The sequence below is a fragment of the Mastomys coucha genome, unplaced genomic scaffold (assembly GCF_008632895.1).
Source record: "Mastomys coucha isolate ucsf_1 unplaced genomic scaffold, UCSF_Mcou_1 pScaffold7, whole genome shotgun sequence".
In the NCBI taxonomy this organism is placed as follows: Eukaryota; Metazoa; Chordata; class Mammalia; order Rodentia; family Muridae; genus Mastomys; species Mastomys coucha.
In genome coordinates, this window is record NW_022196913.1 from 91622057 (window position 1) to 91641456 (window position 19400).

Here is a 19400-nt window from a genome sequence, read left to right on the forward strand (position 1 = left end):
AAAAAAACAAACAAACTACAGGCAGAATATAACTCAGTAGTAAAGCACTCATTCAGGAGGCCCAAGGTTCAAACCCCAGCAAAACACACACACACACACACACACACACACACACACACACACACATACCCCTAATCAAATATAATAACCTCTTCTAAGCACTTATCAAGCACAGTAGCACACTATGAGGGAGTGTCTCATAGTGAGGGAATCCAGAGAAAAATGAATCAGCTTCCCGCATGAAGGTACATGAGTCTGAGGAGATAAAAACTTTAAAAATTGTAATTCAGAGCAGAAAGATTAATGGTCCAAAAAGAAGAGCGAGCCCTTAGCTGTCAAACTAAATCCCAGAATTCACTAGGCCTTAATGCCATAAGGAGAAACCACAAAGCTTACATGCCTATTGCATCCCTAAAGTCAGGAAGGGAGAATATGGGGGTTAGGGAGGGGGCTTAGAAGTCCCTCCATGCAGGCGCGCTGGAACCTACCACTGAGATTATCATCACAGCCGCTCCTCGTGGACAGAGAAATACTTAATAGGAGCTTCGCTAGGTGAAGGTAGTGATTAGCAAGGAACGCCCTGGGCTGAAGGGCAAGCCAATGGCCTGCTGCTGCCTTGTGTTCTGCTATCTGAAAAATCACTACACCACTTTTATACCCCTAAGGGGGCCAGAAATGACAGGCTTCAAATGATAGTGCTTAAGCCACGTCCTGAATACAGCACACTGATAAAGCGCCCAAGCCATCATGCCTAGCAGTTCCAAAAATAAGTGTTTTCTACTTTTAGAGACAAGTCCAAAAATTCTAGTTATTGTACCTCATCTAATTAAAAGAGTTCACTGGAAATACGAAATGGTATTTTTATCACACTGTTACTTGAATCTATAAATCAGCTTACTAGAAGAAAGGCAATTTCTATTTTTGTAGAAAAGACATTAAGGAGAACATAGGACAGGTCTATGGAGATGGCTTGGTGGTTAATATTTGCCTGTAAGCAAGAAGACGAGTTCAAATCCACAGCACACATATGACTGCCTACACCTATAACCCCAGCACCAAGGGGCGGAGACAAGCATATCCCAGGAACTCATTGACTAGCCAGTCTAACCAAAACAATGATCCTGGGGTTTAGAGAGACATGCTGTCTTAAAGGAATAAGGCAGAGAAGGATGGAAGACACCCTACAACACTATTCTGGCCAGTGCATCAACAGGCATCAGTATGAACACCCCACATAACCATACACCCATACCTATGTACCCCAAATATACCAAACAAACATATACACATATGACAGGAGAAAGAGAGAGGAAGGGAGGGAAGAAAAGAGGGAGGAAAGTGGGAGCGTGGAAAGAGACAGACCTGAGAGACCACTGAACAGAGTGGGAAACCTCTCTCCAAACAAGAAATGCTTTTTTTAAAATATCCTTCTTGATTCTTTATTTTCCATGTAGAATACCCAGCCAGGCTTGGTAGTTAACATCTTTTATCTCAGCCCTCAAAAAAAAAAAAGGCAGGTGGATCTCTATGAACTAGAAGACAGCCTAGTCTTCATGGATTTCCAGGCCAGTCAGGGTTAGTCAAAGGGGGAGATAAATCAACAAATAAATCCAACCTCAGCCTTTCCCTATTCTCTGGGATGGGAGAAAGAAAAAAAGATTTGGGTTACATACCCTATATCAAAATGCTCGCCCCCAAATTATCACTATGCGTAAAACACACACCCTGTCATTTGCCAAGCACTATCAAACTTGGGGTGACAGAAAGAAGCTACTATCTTCCTTACACTTAGGGATCCAGTAGCACCTCACCAAGCCTATGGGTGCTACACAGCACAGGAGTGCCCAGCTGACAACAGGAACGGAATACTATTCCAAACTGGGTGCTGCTGCTGTTGTTCCTCTCGGACACGTTAGGGTTCTAAGACACACAGCTGACCCAGTGACAGCAATGCCTCTATGATGTGGACTCCAGTAGGAATCGGATCACATCTGGGTTGGTAGCAAACTGTATCCCAGAAAACCTCTCACAGTGTGTGTGTTTGTTCATGACTGCAGCTGTGTCTCCTGAGAGAGAACGAAAGCCAGAGTGCCAGTGTGTCTGAACGCACCCAGATCTTCAAAACAGTCTAGAATTTCCTCCCTGACTTCACCTTGGCTGCAGTTCCACGTTTATCGCCAAGGACAGGTGCACACTACTTAAATATAATACGCAGAAGCAGCAAAGAGGTCCCGGTCCTGCAGCTGCAGACTTCAACCATCCTAAAGGACAAGGCACTGGCCACTAATAACCATGCAAACTGTTGGAAGTGCAAAGTTATTCCCTGCTCCGGCTCTCTGTTTTGCTAATATCTCGGCAAGACGGGATCTCTTGCTTTGCCACTTGAATGGCAGGAGAGAAGAATACTTTTTCCTCCTTAGTCCTATCCAGGGTTGCCTCTGAGAGTCATTTCAGGGGATCTCAGCCATACCTGCCATTCACTGCACTTTGATGTTTTTGCAAAAAGCAGGAACAAGGCCTACGCATTGATCAGCCTCACGGGAATGGTAAGAAACCAAATACTTTTCCTAAAAGAAAAGAACTGATTTTTAAAGACACAAAAATCATACTGATGGCTGGAGTTCTTAGCTGAACCACTTCTGGAAAATGAAAAAAATCTCCTGTATGTTGGCAACAGTTCCAACAGGTGGTTGGAATTCTGAACACTTGCCAAACCACCAGGAGTTTCTCCATGCCTGGCAAGCTAGCGTATCATATTGCACACTACAACTGTAACAGGCTGTAAACAGATAGGTCAAATGAAAGAAATGAAATTAAAAGAACGATGGACACACACAAATGGAAAGTCTGAAATTATGAGTCTGATGTGGTCTTAATGAGACAGATGAATAATGACAGGAACCGCTGCTTCTTACTGAGTCCTTACTGTGCCCCAAGGCCCAGTCTAAGCATGGGACACCTAGTATTGCCCACCAAACCCTCACACTAACAACCCCACGATGTAGAAATTATCACCAGCCCCATCTTAAAAGTGAAGGCACTGAAACAGAGGAGTTGCCGTAGGTCTCACAAATAGTGAGCCTGCCCCTACTGCAGCTCAAATCAAGCCTACATGTGGATCCTCCCTGTGCCTCTGAGCTCCAAGCTGAGGGATGAGTGTTCTCTCACTGTCTACATACTAGGCGAGCTACCCAACTTTTCCTGGTCCTCGATTTTCTCACCTACACCACCATGCCACGATTTTGGAGGGAGGGGTGGATTACCAGGTGCAGCTTTTCATCCCAAATTGACCCTGAACTTCTTTTTTTTTGTTTGTTTTTTTTTTTTTTTTCGAGACAAGGTTTTCTCTGTATAGCTCTGGCTGTCCTGGAACTCACTCTGTAGACCAGGCTGGCCTCGAACTCAGAAATCCGCCTGCCTCTGCCTCCCAAGTGCTGAGATTAAAGGTGTGAGCCACCACCACCCAGCCGACTCTGAACTTCTAATCCTCCTGCCTCTACCTCCTGAGTACTGAGATGACCCCCATGATTCAACTATGCCAGGCTGCTTCTGTAATCTTTCTGTTCATCTTTCCCAACTATTCAGAGAGGAACACCAGGTGTGTCCCCCAGAACCCCAACACCAGAGCATACTTCCAAATTGCAGACAGACAAGCACAGTATGTAGACCTGACAGCCCTGGTCACCAGCTCACAGGACACTAGGGGAAAGAAACAAAGCCAGAGATGATACCATCACCTCGTTCCTAAGATCATCTCTCCCCTTCCTGAACTCACAGGGAATGACTGCTTCACTCATCTTTCCTGAAATCTATCTTTATTTTAGCATCTAATCCTTCACGCCCCCCCCATATTATCCTTACTTGAGTTTCTTCTTAGATGGGGTAACACATAAAATAAATTCATCAAAATACTACTGGAATCTATTACCTGTACTAAACCCTGAAGTGAGGTGGTTAAATTTTATCATAGCATAACTACAGCTCATTTAAAAAAAAAAAAAAAAAAAGCACTGTAACTCTACAATCCAGATACAAAAAAAAATTACACATTTCTACTCCTTGAATCAATAAAAGACCACTCTCTCCATTTAAAGGTTTGCTACATTACGCCATTCTTAAAAATGGAGTCATCATAAAACATGCTGTTTAAAGGTAGCTTTCTTAATGCGATGTGAGTTTTAAAGGAGCCTGCAGCACAGACGAAATGGTGCTTTCGAAAACACACAGAAATTCTTCTCTGCCTCTCAGAAAAGCAAAAGCATCTTAGTGTCAGATCCCTCTCTGATTAGATTTTCAGAGTTCTTCAGGTACACAGAGCTAGCCATAATTTTGGAAGATAGCCTTCACAACCTTCGGAAGAACATGAAACATAATTCATACTTAATCAAGTGTCATATGACCGTCACCAAGTCTGAGTCCATTTTTAAGACCTACTAAGAATTCGAGTAATCGCACTACGGTGCAATCGGCCCAGGCTAGACACCCGAGAACTGCGGGCAATACAACATTTCTAGTCAGGATCCTTGTGAGCCACAGCAGATTGAATGCAGGAAATAGAGGCCGGCAGGAGAAATAACAGTATACCTTCCTTCCCCCACCCCTTGCCTTCTAATTGAGTGAAAAATCTCCACATGAATTCATTAGAAGCCTGATAGCTTTATTAAGCATGATGTTACTGTGTGCTTTGCAGCAATACTTCAAGTACCAGTTAGCAGAGCTTAGATGTAAAAAAAAAAAAAAAAGACAAAATTTTTATTCAATCAAACCTGGGGAGGACGTGGAAGAAATTGTAATTAAATGGGGAAGAAATTTCAGAAATAAACTACATGTTCTCTCTCATATGTAGAATCTAGCCAATAAAATGTGTGCACATGTTAAAAAAAAAATGTAACTATGGGTACAGAATGAAGGAAAGAGAACAAGAGAGGCTGAACATTAAGGGGATGAGAAAGGTCTGGCTGAGGTAATGGGGGACATGCATTATGACAGAGGATATGCAGCTGCTTTTCTTTCTAGTTCTAATTCTGTCGTGGACTTTCTAGTGTATATGATACTGAAATTTAACATAGAGCCCTATGGCTTCTGGTTCGAATGCCATTTGTAACTGTATATAAGTTCATAAGTTGTATAGACTCTGGGGTCTAGTTAATTTTGGTATGTGATGTTTTTATCTGTTTGCAAGTATTTTATAACAGTTTATTTAAAAAAAAAAAAGAGGTGGGAGTCCCTAGTATCTAGAGACCATTACAATTAAATGATAAAGGGGCCTAATGGTTCTTCATTTAGTCCTCATCAATACCTTAGGCTAGAGTGCATGAAACATTCTTCGTTTTTTTGATTTTGGTCTCGCTGCTTCCCAGACCAACACAACAGGTTCTGGCTTGATTTTGTCTTCTAAAGGAGAAAGTACCTTTCAAAAAATACTGACAGAAATTTCTCATTTGAAAACAAACAGGGAAACCAAGTAAATGAGCAAAATACATAATGAAGTTGGAGGAGAGACTGGAAAGCCTGTTTGATAAATCAGAGACAGTGAGACTTAGCAGACCTCATAGTCTGAACCTATGCTCAAGAGTGACAACATTCTTGGTGGTTCGATAAAAATAACTTATTTTAGTTGATAGGACTAGGGTTGAGGAAATGTCTAGGTGCTTGCTACACAAGCCTGAGGAATGAGTTCCCATCTCCAGTCCAGAAATAAAGAAGACTGGTATTATATGTCTCTAATACCAGTACTCCTATATGAGATGGAAACTCAAGAGCCACCCAGCAGTGGGTACACACAGCAGCAAACAGCCAGGAGAACTGCTTCAAACAAGAAGGCAGACCTGAGACTGTCCTTCAACCTTCACCCTAGCCCTCCCCAGAACTACTGTGGGCAAGTTCCCAGCCACATTCCCAAGGAAGCTTTCTTCCATCCATATTTAGAAACCATGAAACCATCTCTTGGTCTTACTCTCCCTGGGCTTCCAAAAACCTGGCTAATCTTTTCAGTAACCTGGAACTTCATCCCTAGAGACTCTGACCCATCCATCCTACAGTTGGAGTCAAGATCCACTGACAGAAGCTGCAAGGGGATCCTAGTACACAACCATATCATGGGGCTACTGGACTGCCTATGATGTTGCTTTTCTTCAAAGAATCTGGCATCTTCTAACATGTGATTCCATTTGCATGACATCAGAGGGCAGGGCGCATGGCACTGCTGATACCTAGTGTATGCATGTGGTAGGCACAGAACTGTTTTACATACATTGATTAAGATGAACTAAAGCGGTTGGGCTGGAGAGATGGCTCAGTGGTTAAGAGCACTGACTGCACTTCCAGAGGTCCTGAGTTCAAAACCCAGCAACCATATGGTGGCTCACAACCGTCTGTAATGGCATCTAATGCCCTCTTCTGGTATGTCTGAAGACAGCGACAGTGTACCCACATACATGAAATAAATAAATACTTAAAAAGAAAAAAAAAAGAGGCTGATCCTCTTTTTAATTAAAAAAAGAAAAAAAAAGATGAACTAAAGCAAATTAAAAATAGAAACATTACTGGATCCAGGACTCCTTCCTTCAGCATCTATGCAATTTATTGAAAAAAGATTAACAAATAGTTAAAGAAATAGAAACATGAAGCTATAGTAACCATGAAATGTTCTAAGAAAATATAGCCATGTCCAGGAAGTGACTGGAGTCTTGAGAAAGAGCAGGATGGCGCTTTCCAGAAAGTAGCTGGAAAAGGGAGGAGGTGGGTGTGGCTCACTCTCGAGGATGGGATGAAGCTGAGGAAGCAGTTAACAGCTGGGACCAGCAGCCAAGACAGCCAGACTACCAATGAGAAGTCTCGGGACAGTTTGCAAGGGTAGAGGTGAGGTCCTATTTTACAACAGCAACACCACAGATGATTCCATAAGCTCTCAGGGTGCTGGAAATGTACACAGGATACAGGGTGGGGTCCATTCTATCCTTCCGTCCATCAGGTCTCATCTGTCTAAGAGTGTGGGTATCATGGTCCTCAACATACCTGTCGGGGACAACTCCAGGAGACAGACTCGAGGTCTCCTCGTCCCCTCCTGGGTCCCTCTTTTCTCTGCATCTCAATCCCATGTTTGTACTTTGAGTGTGTAAGCCAGGTAGGTGCTCAGGTTAGCTTGGCTGACGAGTTTTCAAAAGGACAGCTTACCCGTGAGCGTCTAAACATTCCTATCTCTCCCATATGATTAAGCAAGTTAGAGAAATGCAGTGTTTTTCCACTTTATTAAGGATGAGTACACATAAATGACGCTTCAGGTCAACAATAACCACAGTGCAGCTTATCAAATATTTACAGAAGCTCTACTGCGGGACAGGTAAGCTACAACCGGCGCTCAGAGGCTCGGCTTCTGCTGCGCGCAGTGTAGACGGCACACTCTGGAGCACTGGGCCAGCTATTCATTACCTGCCAGGCTTCCTTGCTTCTGAGTGTTACGTGTCATAACTCCCGGGCCTCTTTCCTTGTATTTGTCTTGTTAGCTGTCCCATCTTCCCAGATCTATTTGCAAGAACCCAACTCTTGTCTTTAAATGTACGCTTCCAAATCCACTAGAGCTGGGAAATCAGATTTCCAAAATGGTTAGAACACTCTCTAAACTTGGCGAAATCAATTCTAGGCGAAAAAGCCCAAGTGATACTCCACCCATCAATCAAACATTCGACAAGTGGTGAGACTGTGGTTGCCTGGCCTGCAAGGGGGACTATTCAAAAGCACTGAAGTGCCCTGTATGATTGAGAGCACAGGCCTCGAAGTCGGAACACCTCCACTTTTATAGTCTGCATGCTCTTATGTAGGTCAGTGTAAAGACTCTCTCTCTGCCTCTGTTTCTTCATTTACAAAGTGAAGAACAATTGGTACGTAACTACTAAGTGCTCAAAAAGATTAAGAAGATACAATAACCCAATTGCCAGCCCATAGTACAAGCTCCAGAAGTATTAGTGGCTGTTGCCATCATCTGGGTTCACAGGCAAAAGTGTCAACAGGATATGGCTTCAACAGTACCTGCCACAGCTAACTTCCTCTAACCACAGTCCCCTATTCCAGGAAATGACTTCAAGCTGTTCTTTGCAGAAGGATGTTCACCTGTTAAGAGTGGAAATGTGACAGGGCAATCCCTCCATTGATCAGGTCTCCAGCATACCCAATTCATGGCCTAATGTGAAAGGCTCCTCCCCGTAAGAGCAATGATCAATCTCTGGAAAAGTCAACCAGACTTGGTTCCCCACCAGACCTGGACAACAGCACTCAAGACGGGCTCACTGATGATGGTTGGCAGGCATAGAGAAACAGAAGAGCTGGGCAGAGCAGAAACAAAGCACCCTGTCTGGGTATCATATTGCATGCTGGGAACTTAGCAGAACACTATTAGTTTAATTTCTGTCCCATGTCCCCTTAGAATAAGTCCTGTGACTAAGCATGGCCTGAGAGATGGTGTGCTTGGGACTGTAGCTTAAGAACCCACTGAACCAGCTCAAGGAAACTGCTAAGTGGCTCGGTTCCATTCATACTGGGTGGCTCTCCACAAGTAGTCGTCAGCCGGCTTTGGTAAATGCAAAAGAGATACTCTGCCATTCTTGATGCAGGGAACATAGAAAACATGGAATCAAGGAAATGTTGCGCTACTCCAGAGGCTGCCCTCTCTCTACCCCTTCCGCCTGCTACCTCCAGCCTGAAAACTTCATGCATGTCTTCCTACATTCCACTGAGCAACGATTAAACACCAGAGGCACTTAAGCCCACGGTTACCTGGGAATTCAGTTTCAGGGAAGAGATGAGCAGGCCTTTTTCAGGAGCACAGTTAAAAGGCCAAGTTATGAAACTAACTGAGCCACTTTATAGTTGACTAGACCATGACAGGAAGATGGTTTTAATAACACGGCCACCCTAGAGAGCATATTATCATTTACAAGGTACATTCACATACACTCCACCTCTTTTGATCCTCTTAATGACCCTGTGAGGCTGGTAACCTAATCTCCATTTCCAGATACAATAACTGAGGCTGAAAGGTTAAAAAATTAGTCAGAGAATCATTGTCAGTTATTCCCTGGCTCAGAATCCCAGGCTCTGCTTTCTAAAGCAAGACAAAAAGGTACAAAGGAAAACTCAAGTGTGTATATTATTTCAAATCTCTCAATGCCATCCAAAGGAGTTATGTTAGCCAAAAGTTTAAAAGCTTGAACTGGACATTAACTGTTTTGTGCCTGGTTTTAAAGATACTTAGAACAATACACTAGGTGTTAAGAATCCCTTATTTGGCGGTCCAAAGGTAAAGAACCTGCCCAAACTCACCTCCCATGGATCACAGAGCCTGCAATCAAAGGGAAAATAGAAGCAAATGCCTGATTGATACAAGATGCTAGAAAAAGGGTCATCTCCCCCAAGTTGGGTCAATAGACCCTGAGATCCCCAGAAAGCAAGCATTGTGTCTGTCTAGAGAAGTCTGTGGCTGCCAACACAGTTAAGAGAGAGAGGTTTTTGGCTGGAGCCAAAACAAAACTTCAAAGGGAACAGAGCCTGGAGCTTCAAAGACCCCCTGCAGGACCAATTACCACCTACAATGTTTATCTAAGCTGTCATTTAATGACAGCTACTTCCCAAACTGGGTGCTCAGCCTCACCTTAAAAACACCTACCATTCCAGTGGGATGAGGGGTGGGGGGAGGGCACGTAAGTCCTCTGTTGTTTTTGAAAAAGAGACCCTGAGCAAGAAGCAGGCACTCTGGTGAAATTCACCCTCCAAAAGTAAATTGTGTGTGTGTGTGTGTGTGTGTGTGTGTGTGTGTGTGTGTGCGCGTGCGCGTGTAAATGGTTAAACTATGATACAGCTGTGCATTAAAAGAAAGAATGTGTTTAAAAGTCCCACTTCATCTGTTAAGGGGAAAGGCATACAAGTACACTTAGGTCTGACTTCAACTTTCAAAAAAAAAATAAGAGTAGCTTGCAGCAGGCCAGGAGTTGTGCTTACCATGCATTAGCCCTAGTTTCAACACATAGGCAGCTTGGACAAACAATGAAGTTAAGATTTATTTACCACTGACTAAATAATTCACATAGCTGGACAAAGTGTTAGAATATGCAGAGATAAAACAATACAAATATAAAGGTTAGGCAACTGAATCAAACTTGAGCATGGCCTAGCTCTCATAGCGGGGTAAGAAACAAAGTGGAACACCGCTTTGCTGTGTCTTGTATCTTGTCTATCTCCCCCAGGAGTATATACCTTTTATGGCAGGTGTGTTTGTATGCATGCCACGCGTGCCTGGAGGCAGCGTGGACGGGTGCATATGGTAGACAGAGATCAAGGGTGTATGGTGCATGTGGAGGGCAGAGGTCAATATCACCATTCGGTGTCTTCTTCAATCACTTCCCTTTACTTTCTGAACCGGAAGCTAACCAATTACGCTAGACTGGGTGACCAGCAAGCTCCAAGAATCCTCCTGTCTCCGACTCCCCAGTGCTGAAATTATAAGCATGCTACCACAGCTGGCTTTTCACATGAGTGCTGGCAATCCAGATTCAGGTCCTATGCTTGCTGAGGTATGTCCACAGCCCTACCTGCATTACTTAAAAAACAAAACAAAACAAAACTCTTTTCCTTGGGACTACTAAGCATGAGTTTGCCTACCTCTGGGATGCACCCTAGCCAGCAGCAAAACCTCCCAGTGAGCCTTTCTACATGATTGAATCACACACCCACCTGGAGCATCATCCCAGACAGTCCACTTACAATCCCAGAAAGCAGACATGCTTCAGTGCAGGCCAAAGTTCACTTTGAAGAGACAAGGAGATACGGAAAAGCAGAATCCATGCAGGTCAGATTGAAATGCTCATGAATCTTCCCCTTCAAGTAGTTCAAAGTTTAAATGTCAGAATTGAGGTCCTATTCGCACATGCACAAGCTAAAGCTTTTCCTTGGGAAATTCACAAAACAATGAAAGAGACATCTGATATATACACACCTGACTCACTTGCTAACTAACAGGCAAATTTTTTTATTCTCTAGGGCACTAACATTTTGGGGTTTTTTTGCTTTTTGGTTTTTTAAGACAAGGTTTCTCTGTGTAGCCCTGGATGTCCTGGAACTCACTGTGTAGACCAGGCTGGCCTCAAACTCAAGAAATCCACCTGCCTCTCCCTCCCAAATGCTGGGATTAAAGGTGTGTGCCACTACTGCCTGGCAGGCACTAACATTTTGAAGAACAGAGTATGTACCTCTGGGACCTCAAGCCCCTGGTCACAGAATCATTAGTTCACTAAATGTAATACTGAATTCACTTGTTGAAAGGCTTTAAATGACATAAGAAAGGGAAAGTTAAGTAGAAGCATTCTTCCAGTTTGGAAAGAGGCTAAGCTCAAAGCTGACCAAACTGGAAGAGACCTTACATAAAAACAGTTAGTTATTGCATTCAATCATTTATGTCTGAAACCTGCAGAACCCAATGACCCCTTCATCTGACCTGATTTGACTGAGTGTCAGAAAGCAGTAGCAGGCCATGGTGAGAAGACAGAGAACCATGGGGAGAAAGCCTGGGCTGCAGCCCAAGTTCTGCCACTTACGAGCTGGGAAGCCTTGGCCAAGCTGCCTCAGCACCTCTGGCTTCAGCTTACATACACATGGCTGTGATGCACTAACAAGACACGCCGCAAGGTAGCTGCAAGAAATGCAGCCAGGCCCTACCCACCCAAACCATGGATAGGTGGCTGACAAGAAGTCACTGACAGAGTTTTCTAGACTCCTATTCTTTGGCAGTAGATCTTTCAGGATATGAAGCAAACCACAACCACCTCGGGGTATGGCGTCCCCTTTTACCAATTCTGTGCCACCCAACTGGTATCAAGAAAACCGAAGGTGGCCTGCTTTCAGGGGGATCTGCCCAAACCTTAGCAGCTTGTCATGAATTCAGTGTAGTGAAACCATTTAAACCCATATCTCAGGTAACAGACACCTTTCAACATTTCCTATTCTGGACTCCATCAAATGGCAAATATCCCTCCAAGAGGCAGTAACATCCCCAACCATCACTTCTTGTGAGCCAGGCTTTCAGGGGCTCTCTGCAGAAAGCAGGCTCAGAGAGATGAGGAACTTGTGGATTAGGGGTACAACTTCAATAGCTGCACTGTCAAAAGACACACTTTGTCACCTTCATAGCTCGGCATAGGACTATTATTTTTCTTTCCCATCTGTGGGTTACTTTAGAAACACTTTTGTGCCATAACACAACTGTGGGGAGAAAGGTGCTAATATTTTACATTTGAAGGCTGTGCGTCTCTGTTCCCACCTTTCCCTTTGGAAAAGGACAACATTCAGCAAAGAGTCAGGCCCAGGTCAGAAACTTGTTCCAAGGTCTGTGAACCCAGTTGAGGATAATGGAGGAAAGAGAGAAAAAGCCTTTTTGTACTATGGCTTGTCTTAAGCACATTTTCCTTCCTCTGCAATACCATCTGAATCCAACTTGTTTGGTCAATTCCATCTGTTCCCGAAATTCTTAAAGCCAAATAGAAAACTCAATAAAATTAAAAAAAAAAAAATTAAAAAGAATGAGTTATGCAAAGCAGTTTTGGAGACACACCCACCTATTACTTTATCAACAATAAAAGGGAATCATGTGAACCGCATGCAAGACTCTGTTCTTGTCCCTTTAAAGCGTGTCCCTTTAAAGGGCTGCATCAACTCTTTAAACGATTTGACATTTTTTTTCCTCTTTTTCAATGCCTGCCAGCCACCTTTGGAAAGTTGTCATCAAGTTGTAGAAACACCAGCAGCATCAATCGGGATGTCCTGGAGGCTGAGCGCTTCCAAAGTGTTCCCAATTAGAAATGAAAGGAATGCTGACTAATGAAGGATTCCAAAGGCCTGTACTCTGGAACTACTAACTAAAACACATCAGAGTTCCAACTGCTCCCTAAAAAAAAATGTGCCATCCTTTAGTTTCTATTGCTAAGAAAAGAGAGTGCTACAAGCTAAAATATTATCCATCCTGAAACAGTACATGGCTGGGGCTGAAGAGGTGACTCACTGAGGAAGGGCACCAGCCTCCTAGCCAGAGGATGCGCAGACCCCACTTGGTGAAAGAGAACTGACTTCAAGTTGTCCTCTGACCTCCAGGCATGCACACACACACACATGCACACATACACTAAAGAAATGTTTTGTTTTGTTTTTTAAAACCCCAGTAGAGTACAGCTTTAGGGAACAGAAAAGCGTCTGACAATCTTTTTTATGGGGGAGGGGGGTTGGGGGAACTTGGGGGGGGTGTTGGGGAAGGTGGTCTAACGATCTGATCTTGAGTTTTCAGAAAACTGACGATCTTGACTGTTTTCAGAAAAGATGTTTTGAAAGAATCACCCTGCTTTCCTTGGAAGAGTCAAAGGTGCAGGCCACCTCTCATTACCTTCTCTTCCTCTTTTTGAGGTAGTCAAACTAGAAGTTCCCCAAAGCTCTCTAACCTGTGACGTCCATGCAAAGACGTAGTCATCATCTAAGGATGCCTGAGAAGCCAAAAACATTAAAATGGAGTGAATTTCTCTTAGGTCTCACTCCAGATCACCAAATCCCAGCAGCGACTCAGTTCAGCTGGTGCCAGCTACACCAGTTATGATATGTAGCTAAAAGCCGGATGTGGTGGGATACACACATCTTTAATCTCAGTACTCAGGAGGCAGAGGCAGGTGGATCCCTGAATTCAAGGCCAGCCTGTTCTACATAGCTAGTTGCAGGTCAGTGAGAAATGAAATAAAATGAAAAAAATAAAATAAAGAAGATATGTAACTGATAAAAATTATGTGCACTGTGAAAAAAAAGTAGATGTTTCATGTTATTGGAAAGCTGGGTCAAAGTTTACAGGAACTTTTTCTCCAGCACAAAAATAATTCCCATTCACTCCGCACAGCTGTTCTGCCCCCAGTGAGATCAATGTGCTTTTCACAAAATCATAAGTGGGACAGGAGTCCTCAACCACTTCCCTTGAAACCTACAACATTACACCCCATCACGGTATCTTGGAGTTGAAGTATCCGGTTATGTTCTTCTAGTAGCCTAACTTGACCAAGGTGCTATAAATTTCCAATCTAATTATCAGATCCGGTGTCCCAAGCAAACCCGTATGAGGTTGCTTGCTGAAGCAAATTAAGTTGAATCCTTTTCATAGGTACTTGCTAATGCAGAAGAGGAGTAGATGAAAATTGATCTCGCCTTTACAAGCCATTACCAAATGAATGCCTAGAGCACCCAGGAAACCGCTCCAACCCTGGATAGAAATCAACTCGAAGACGACTCCAGGAGGGGAGGACCACATCCACCGATCGGACTTTAGGATCTACTCATCGTCAAGGGTCTGGTGCAGTTAGCCTCAGTATGGCTGAAGAGTTCTGCATTGCCCTAGTGCTCTCACTTCCGACAGCAGCATCAGTGTATTCTGAAGTACACCGCACAACACACTGCTTCCAGATTCCTGCATTCTTATTTCATCCCTGCGTATTCCAAAGTCAAAAGCAAACAAACACCCAGCAATCTTTGCAAGTAACAATACTGACAATTCGAGGAGTTAAAAACTAGGAGTTTCAGTCTGCTGAATGCGAGCGTTCGGCACCACTAACACACCCTAGTAAGCAAAATTGAGGCTAGAAGGGTTGTAAAAGGAACAGAGGAAAACCCTGCTCAGGAGAAAAGTAAACTTGTTTTCTTTCTGAATGCCCCGCTTCCAAACTGAGGCCCAGACCCAAGTGGTCTTTAAACTTAGATCAAGTAGAGGTGGAGGGTGTCAGATTTCTTGGCCCAAGCACTGAAAGGTGAAAAATTAATTACATTCAATTAGCAAAACAAAGTTGCTCGCAAGCCAATCAACCACACCTTTCCCCATCTCCGTACACTAGAAAACAAAAGCAAGCTTTCCATAGGAAATGTAAAGAACTGGTATTTACTGGGGGGAGGGGAAAGGGAGAAGGTCGAACCCAAGGAACATCCGCTCTTTCAGAATGCAGAACCTCATGATCTTTCTATAAAGCTTGGAGAGATTGCTTTAGAAGCCATCAAAAAGATCAGCCTCATCACACCAGCCAAACAAATTCCTAGAAGGCACTGCGTTTTCACAAGCACCCCCGGAATCTGTCAAAGTATACTGTCCTCTCAACAAAGCAGCTCCTGACCACAGCTAAAAAGTATTTTCACTCCGCTACAACACTCAATCTTCACGCAGAACTTCCGTGTGAAAGAGGAAACTATGGATTCACAATTGATCCTGGCCTCAGGCATTTCCTATGATTGAGAGGGAAAATGTCCAAGGGGCCCAGAAGCAGAATCCCCAGGCTTGATACTTCCTCGCCCTTCTAGGATCAAGTCTGGGAGGACTTTAATTTCCCTTCCAATCCCCCCCACCAAGACCAGAGAGCCTGAGGGAATCCATGGACAATAATCAAACCTTTCATTTCAGGGCCCCGTTCCCACCCTACCCCTTCCTGATCCAATCACATTTGGAAGCATTTCCCCTATTCTGCATTTCATGAATCAATTGCACAATCTGCCAACCTCTGCCAGTTCCTCTTGTACTCAGCTGAGAGGTTTCCCCTTTCTTCCCTAGGTAGCACAAGGCTGCTCTGGTTTTTAACTGGCGTAAAGTGGAAATGCACCATAGGCGCTCACTAACTCTTTCCCAGCCAGACACAAGTGAGTCTGGGGCACTGACCTCAGCTATCAGGAAACTGACCGGGCAGCATAGGTTTAAAGCAGATTTGTGGATTCTAACTTTGACCTGAAATCCTGTGTGTCGGCGACTGTTAAAGACAAGGAAAAGGAAGACTGAAAGGGGCTACAAAGTAACCAACTCAGTTACTTAGCAACTAAACAAAACTCTCCTCTCCACAGAGGCTAAGGAGGCATCTCAAGCCCATTCAAAGATTAACAGTCCACATTTATATGCAAATAGATAAAGACAAAGAAGAAAGGGAAATCTAAATTAGTAAGGGTAGTTCAATGCAGCGGGCCTGAGGCCCAGATTTTAAAGTTTCTCCAAGAAAGAGAGGGCTTCTAGGAATGAATGAATGAATGAATGACCCTAACCAACTTGCATTCTACCCTTAATAAACATCAATGCTATAGAGGAAGTAAGAGACAGTCACAAGTTGGGGAGGTAAGAAATTAAAATATTCCAGCTATCAAGGTTCTAATGCTTAAAGGGAAAGGTGCACATTGAAGCCTAGCAAACTGCAGAGAGAAGAGTTACCCATGTTCTTGAGGAAAACAAACAAAGCATAGGGATCAGTGTCTGTGGACCTGAGTAGAACTGTGTCTCTCCGGGTCGTCACAAATACTCTTTAGTACCCTTCAGTGAAACACAAGTTTCCAAACTTGGATCAGAACCCCCTAATGCGCGGAAGACACATGGGTTCTGAACGGTTTTCAAAGTACCAGGGAGATACCTTCACCAACTTGGCTGGCGAGAGTACTCTTGTCGAGTTTGCCTGAGAAGCTCAAGCTCAGCCCCCACACTTGAACCCAGCCGCTTGGTCCCCGGAAGCAACAGAACGGAGGGCTCCTGTCTCCATCCCCGCATCCCGCATCCCCCATCCTCCCACCTGGACTCAGGTATCCAGGGCCCAGGGCCGAGCCTCGATGGGAGGCAGCCCTTACTCACTTCTCATACTCCGTGTTGTCTCTGTCACAGCGAGAATCCTTGTGCTTTTGCCAGTCTTTGCCATGCTTGCAGGTGGTGAGGAGCAAGACGTCCTCCCCGTTATGGACGTGATATAAGGCATTCCTGGTGTCTGACCCTATCCCTGTCAGGTACCTCTTCCCCTTGAATACCAGCATGTACTTCCTGAGAGGAGGGATGGTATTAAATTTCAAAAAACCCCTCTCCCCTCCTGTCCTGGGATGATCCTTAGAAAAGAGGGGAATAGAAACATCAAAGTTTGGTCGGAAGTTTTCAGTACTGATGCTGGCTTTGGCCAGCATCGCCTGGCCGATGTCAAACCCCACGTCCTCGGTGTAGTCAGGCCAAGTGCCAGAATATAAATTAAAAATTAAATGATTCCTACCATTGTTCCACAAGTGGAGACTCTGCACTTTGGATCTCAAATTGTGCACATACTGAGGTGATAACTGGTCTCTGTCTAAAGTATCCAGACTCAAGACAAAGAGGCACGCCTGGCTGGGGTCCGAGGTATAGAACCTGGAGCCCTCGATGGCCGCTAGAATGTTTTGGTAACTTTCGGCGATTTTCTCTCCTTTCTGCTGCGGGTAGACGTAGACTTTGAAGCCGTTTTTCTTGCAAAGGGTGAAATCGAAGCAGGACTCCATGCGGCACTTCTTGCCTTTGTAGATGCTCGAGTTGGCGTCTCGCTTCTGCCGGGGGGAAATGTGCACGCTGGAATCCTCGTTTTCCAATTGATCCCAAGGAAAGAAGGGGCGCAGAGCGTCCGGGAAGCGGGGCCAGAAATGATCCGGACTGGGCTGGTGCAAGCCATTCCGACCACTGTGCTCTTCTCTCCGGCTGTGGCTCCTCGATGCCCTAAACTGCACGCCTCCAAAATAAAACAAAAGGGCGAGACAAGAGCCAGCTGAGAGCAGGATGAAATAGCGTTTTTTGGCCTGCATGTGTCCTGCCTGGGTCAAGAGGATTGTAAATAAACACAAGAATCACCCAAGTTTCCCAATCAACACTTTCAGCTCCAGTCCGCCATCTTCCCGCCTGTAAAGACTTCAAACTCTCCGCTCCCACCTTCTCTGGATGCCTTTCCCCAAGCCGTGGACTGATCCAGCGCATGTGGGCGATTTCTTTAACTTTCTCCCCTTCGGTCTTTCATCTTTGGGCTGCACAATGCACGGGAGAGAGCCGGGCAGAAGATCTCGCACCCAGGGCGGGCGAACAGCGGACTGTAATTTTCTTGCATGCAACAAGACGGAGGAAAAGAAAGAGAGCAGGGAAGAAAAAGCTCCGGATACCCAATCAATGGCAAGACGAAGTGACTGCCTCTCCGCTCGGATTCCTCTCAGCGGCGTGGAGAACGAGCCCGGGGAAAGCAACTTCAACTCATCCACACTCCGGTGCAGAGCACTACGGTTCCAACAAGTCAATCCGCCTCGGCTTCAGCCGGCTAGTGCATCTTGCAGCTGGGGCGCCGTAACCTCACAAATCCCTGCATGTCTCTTTATTCCCTTCTGCAGCGGCTCCCACACTCCGCCGGTGTTTACTCCTGCGTTCACGGGGCCGGCTCCCCGGGCGCCCGGCGGCCCGGCCGGCGGCAAGAGGCGGCGCGGGGCGGCGGCGGCGGCGCGTCCTCCCCGCGGGCAGTGCCGGCCCCGAGCGGTGCTTCGCAGGCCCCGCGCTATCACTGCCGACCGCCGCGTTCGGTCGCCGAATGTTACCCGGTTCTGAATGTTACACTTACACATTCCATTCCCGACACGACAGCGCTGACCTCATCCATCCACGCAGCCCGCGCTGCCATTGGCCGGGCGTCACGTCCGGGTGGGGCGGGGCTTCCGCTGCGCCCATTCATAACCCCCGGCGGCCGGCAGAGGCGCCGGCGCGGCGCGGCGCGGGCACGGGGACCCCGGAGCGCACGGACGGCGGGCGGAGCGCTAGCCGGCCGGGCGTCGCCCACCGCCGGCCTTCGGCACGCCGGGCCGGGGATGCAACCTGGACCAGGCGGGCCCCAGAGACGCAGGAGGAAGGGTGGGGACCTGGCCGGCAGCCCGCTGCTCGGGATGCCCCGGGTCTCCACGAGCCGGGAACGCCTCCCCTCCAGGAGTCTGAGACGACCGGTTCCTGGAGAAGGATGCCTGAAAATGGAGAAGCGAGAGGAAGGGGGTGGGGGCGGCTTCATGGAAAGCGAGCTCAGGTCGGGATGTCTCTCCCCCACACTTGAACCCACTAAGGTCCAATTTTTTGGTGGGTTTTGTTTTTAACATTTAAGTGGTCGTTCTAATTCCCCTATGTAACTCACCTATTTTTCTGTCTTCCTCACCTAGACACCCTAATCCTCAACAATAAGGAATCGTCACAGTCCGATGGATCTGTGACTGAGTGTGAGAAGACACCTCCTAAAGCCTTCTGATCTGCGTGCCCTCTCTTCCATTCCTGAATCCCTCCCACCTGTTCTGTTCACTGATATTGGGCCGGGATCCCAGGATCTAATGGCTGAAGAGAAGCCATTTCATCTTGCCCCCATCGGTGTTGTCACTCTTCCTTAGGTGGTGTTTTTAAGATACCACCTGCCCTAGCTGTAGAAGGGAACCTTTGAAGCAAAAATATAATCGTATTTACAATGAATGTGCCACGGTTGTTCTTTCAGTTGACCTTCCTTCTGTCGACTCCCCTGCCCCAATCCCCTGTCATCCTGAGTGAACTTAATTGGATGATTCTGAAGAAAAAA

General features: G+C 45.7%; 1 protein-coding gene across 1 annotated transcript in view; it reads right to left on the reverse strand.

Moving 5' to 3' along the window:
* The window catches only part of Ext1 (exostosin glycosyltransferase 1), a 283742-nt gene extending 265303 nt beyond the window's left edge, over positions 1–18439 (reverse strand). Inside the window, exon 1 of the mRNA XM_031359393.1 lies at positions 16658–18439. Coding sequence (XP_031215253.1) covers positions 16658–17619 — 962 coding nt within the window. The 5' untranslated portion in view covers positions 17620–18439. The remainder of the gene's footprint in view (positions 1–16657) is intronic.
* Between the last annotated feature and the right edge of the window lie 961 nt (positions 18440–19400).